The sequence below is a fragment of the Grammomys surdaster genome, unplaced genomic scaffold (assembly GCF_004785775.1).
Source record: "Grammomys surdaster isolate TR1022 unplaced genomic scaffold, NIH_TR_1.0 227, whole genome shotgun sequence".
Lineage (NCBI taxonomy): Eukaryota > Metazoa > Chordata > Mammalia > Rodentia > Muridae > Grammomys > Grammomys surdaster.
This window is the reverse complement of record NW_021604672.1, coordinates 3,795,122-3,799,264: the sequence shown is the minus strand read 5'-3', so window position 1 is coordinate 3,799,264 and position 4,143 is coordinate 3,795,122. Positions and strand designations below refer to the sequence as shown.

At 39.9% G+C, this 4,143-nt stretch overlaps 1 protein-coding gene across 4 annotated transcripts in view; it reads left to right on the top strand.

Moving 5' to 3' along the window:
• Heatr5b (HEAT repeat containing 5B) overlaps positions 1-4,143 on the top strand; it is a 77,471-nt gene that overhangs the window by 32,650 nt on the left and 40,678 nt on the right. For all 4 annotated transcript variants that reach the window (XM_028773429.1, XM_028773431.1, XM_028773430.1 and 1 more), the window contains 2 exons: positions 990-1,179; positions 2,773-2,942. In XM_028773429.1, the coding sequence (XP_028629262.1) occupies positions 990-1,179; positions 2,773-2,942 (360 nt within the window). The remainder of the gene's footprint in view (positions 1-989; positions 1,180-2,772; positions 2,943-4,143) is intronic.

Below are 4,143 nucleotides of genomic sequence, written 5' to 3'. Positions count from 1 at the left end.
TTTTATCCATAGGCTCTTAGCCTGATAGTGGTGGCAGGCATAGATTTCGTCTTATAGAATGGAATTTAAATCCAGTTAGGAGTACTTGTTTACTCCCATGATGTTTAGACCCCTATTCTACTAGTGGGCACACCTTCCCAGACTAGTCATTCTTCTAGCTTGCAACATTCATAAGTGTATGACTGGTGGTACACACACACACACACACACACGAGCTCCTGCACTAGTAAGTTTCTATATGTCTTTTTAAAAATGTCTTTACTGTTGTTTATCTCTCCCCATATTCCCTCTTCTACTTTACCTTCTACTCCAACCCAATTTAACCCTTCCTGTTTCTGTTTTTCTCTTTTAACCCTGTATACTGGTGAATTCTGTCTCCCCACCCTGTCTTTGACCCCTTTGTAACCTCTACGGCTATTCCAAGAACACATTATCTGAGGATTCAAAGCTCACTCCTGTAAGTGAGAGAAAACATGGTGGCCTCCATCTTTCTGGGTCTGCAGTGGCACTTAGGATGATTGTTTCCATCACCGTCCACTTACCTTCATAATTCATACATACATACCCCCGGCACATTGTACTGTTTATTTATTTATTTTTTTGTTTCTTTTCATCATTTGGTGGTTAGTACCCTTATATCCACTCTTTCTTCCTCCTTTACCCCAACCCATGTTCCTAGGGTCACTGAATCACATTTACTCCTTGAGTATTTTTTTATCCTTTGTTGTTTCTCAAACATTTTACATGTAAGCAAATATAGCTGCAGTGAAACTTTAAGAGTATACACATGTAAACCATTCATGGAGGCACATGACAGCAATTAGAAGGCTAAGCATGAGGATCACAAGTTCAAGACTAGCCCAGGATACAGTAAGGCTCTAACTCAAAACATATTGAAGATATTCCCATGAATGTAACAATTTCATATACTCAATTCAATATACTGTAATTGTTTCCTCCAACTAAAATGCAATTATGTTTTACTGTAGACTTGGTCTCTTCATTCACTTGCCCTGATAGTGGATTCTAGTGGCCCAATGTACCGTGGGTACGTGGAACCCACATTGTCCCTGGTTCTCACCTTGCTGCTGACAGTTCCACCTTCACACACAGAAGTCCACCAGTGTTTGGGCAGATGCTTGGGGGCGATCATAACTACTGTTGGACCAGAGCTGCAGGGTAAGCAAATTCATCTTCAGTTAAAGAAAGTGTCTGGGCAATTACTGTCCCTCTGCTTCCCTCATTGTCACCATCGTGCTGCTTGCAAAGCTTTTTAATAGTTATCATCTACTGTATATTTGTATTTTCCAAAACTTGGCACTCAATGTTTTGTATGTGCCATTTTTAAATACACAGATGTGATGTTTTGTATATGCTTGGCCCAGGGAGTGGCGATATTAAGAGGTGTGGCCTTGTTGGAGTGGGTGTGTCACAGTGGGGATGGGCTTAAATACCCTCAACCTAGCTGCCTGGGAGTGAGTATTCTAGCAGCCTTCAGATAAAGATGTAGAACTCTCAGCTCCTCCTGTACCATGCTTGCCTGGATGCTGCCATATTTCTGCCTTGATGATAATGGACTGAACCTCTGAACCTGTAAGCCAGCCCCAGTTAAATGTTGTTCTTTATAAGAGTTACCTTGGCCACGGTATCTGCTCACAGCAGTAAAACCCTAACTAAGACAACAGACAAACCATAGCAGGTGGCAGGGTTTCACTGACAGTTGTAGCAGGCATAGAAACTTCTATGTAGACCAGGCTGTCCTTGAACTTGCAGACTCTGGAGTGCCGGGATTAGAGGTGTGCAGCACCACTCGTGGCTAATAGCATTTTTAACAGTCTTGAGCAGAGAAAACATTTTAAATGAAATTCTGCTTAGAGATCCCCTCCCCCTAAAAATGAAAAGGAAGTTCTTTTAGCCTGGGACACTGAGTACTTCCTCCATGGGCCTACTCTTTTTGACTCTAAGACCTCTAATGGGTGTGTCACCTGTCTCTGAGGCAGCTAGTTCAGAAAACAGGTTCATAGCAGGTCGACTACTGCTGCACTTGGAGCTGGCTCTTCCTGATGATGAGTTCAACACTGAATCCAGTAAGTTGTGACTGGACCCTGAGTGCATATATACTCAGAATCCCTGCTTCCCTCTCTGTTTAGTTTATGTCTTAAGAATATCAACTTTATATTTATATTTATATCATTTAATGATGACACAGTTCTGTGATATGTATCACCTCCCTTTTACAAACAAAATATGAAAGTAGAGAGGGGCTGTGAACTTTTTCAGTGTCATGTCTTTATACATGATTATATGATTTCCTTGACTAGTATATGTACATATAATTATTTTACTTCACATTAAAAGAAAATTTCAGATACCTGTATTTGGCAACTAAATTACCATTCGATAAATATGTAATATATTTTCCTTAATTACCTCTATAAGGTTTTATTATTAGATAAGCAGTATTTAAAGTTGTCATAATGAAAGTAGAGTTGTGTTTGTTGTGTAGAGAACCACAGAATGAGAAATCTTGTGGTTCTTTAGCAGAAGACTGGTTAATTAAAGGAATTAATTTCTAAGACATGAAAAATTTCCTTGCAAATACAGTTGTGTTTCAAAGTCATATTTGTGGACTATTTGGGTGCTTGTTTTTAAAAAACAGTCTGAATAATGGTTTGAAGAAGGGTTTACCTAGAAGATGATTACTTTCTAGGAGTCTTTTTGTGGCACTAATAACATGGTTGCATTTAACATTGTCTTCTATTTTCCTGTTAGGAAATGCAGCAACCATTTCCACCATCCGCTCCTCTTGCTTGGTGGGTTGTGCCATCACTCAGGACCACTCTGACTCCCTTGTTCAGGCAGCTGCCATCTCTTGCCTTCAACAGCTTCACATGTTTGCCCCACGACATGTCAATCTGTCCAGCCTCGTTCCTAGCCTTTGTGTAAGTATACGGCCATGTCCTTCACCATTTTATATTGAGAGCTTTAAAGTGCCTTTATCAAAAGCCCAGACTGGACCAAAACAAAAATATACTTGCAGATCATAAGTTTTAGTGTTTAAGTTTCAATAGTTATCTTCTTTTCCTTTATTTATTTTTTGTTTTAAATTTTAAGAAATATTTTGATGAACTGCTTATTTCATAGCTAAGAACTTGCTATGTGTGGTCTCACCCTCTCAGAACTGTATTTCTTAGCACTTGAATGATAGCTTCTGAGATCTGCTTCTGTCATTGCAATCTTCAGTGTGTCCATTCAACAAATATTTATGGATTGCCTGTTACGTGTAAGGTACGAGGGAGACCACTGCAGGTACTTGTGTAAATAAGACAAGATCCAGCCTGTGTCATGAGGCTTACAGCTAACAAGAGACAGTGAATAATAGCTATTTACAAACAAGATAAGAGCTAGGAAGGCTGTAGAAGGTTAAGGATATTGTTCAGTGGTAAAGCACTCATATAGCATTTAAAAGGCCCTGTGTTTGATTCTCAGCAAACAACAAACAGAAAAGAAAAGGCACAAGGTTAACATAAGGAGTATGTAACATAGAACCTATCATAAGCCAGACATTGAGAAATTAGTTTCCTGAAAAATAGTACTTAAGGTGTGTGGTGTAGAATAAGATTTAGTCTGTAGACTAGCACAGTATCAGAGTATTCAGAGGGAAAAGTAGGAAGGCCTCTATATGAGAAGTATGATATGTTTAAAGGTCTAGTTATTGTGTGGTTAAACCTGGGAGAAGATGAAAGTGTGGCCAGCAGGAAGCAAGGTGGGCCGGATAGCAAGGCAGCGGGCAGATCATGCAGCTGTTCACAGATAGTAAGACTTTGGGTGTTGTTCCTGTTCTGTAACAAGGAACTACCACACTCTACAGGGACGTAGCATCATCAGGTCTGTACTTTACCCATTATAGCCTCGCTACATGGAATGGAGACTGGATTCTGCTCTACAGTAGGCTAAGGATCTTGGTATTGTAGGACAACGATGATAATGGTTTGTTTTAGGTTGTTTGCAAACAGGATGGAGTCAAATGATATTTAGGAGGGAGAATTGATTAGTTGGCCCTGAGGGAAAAGCAAGAAGGATGTTTAAGGGTTCTGTCCTGAGCATGGTGATGGAATTTCCTGTGATTGTCATTGTTGGACA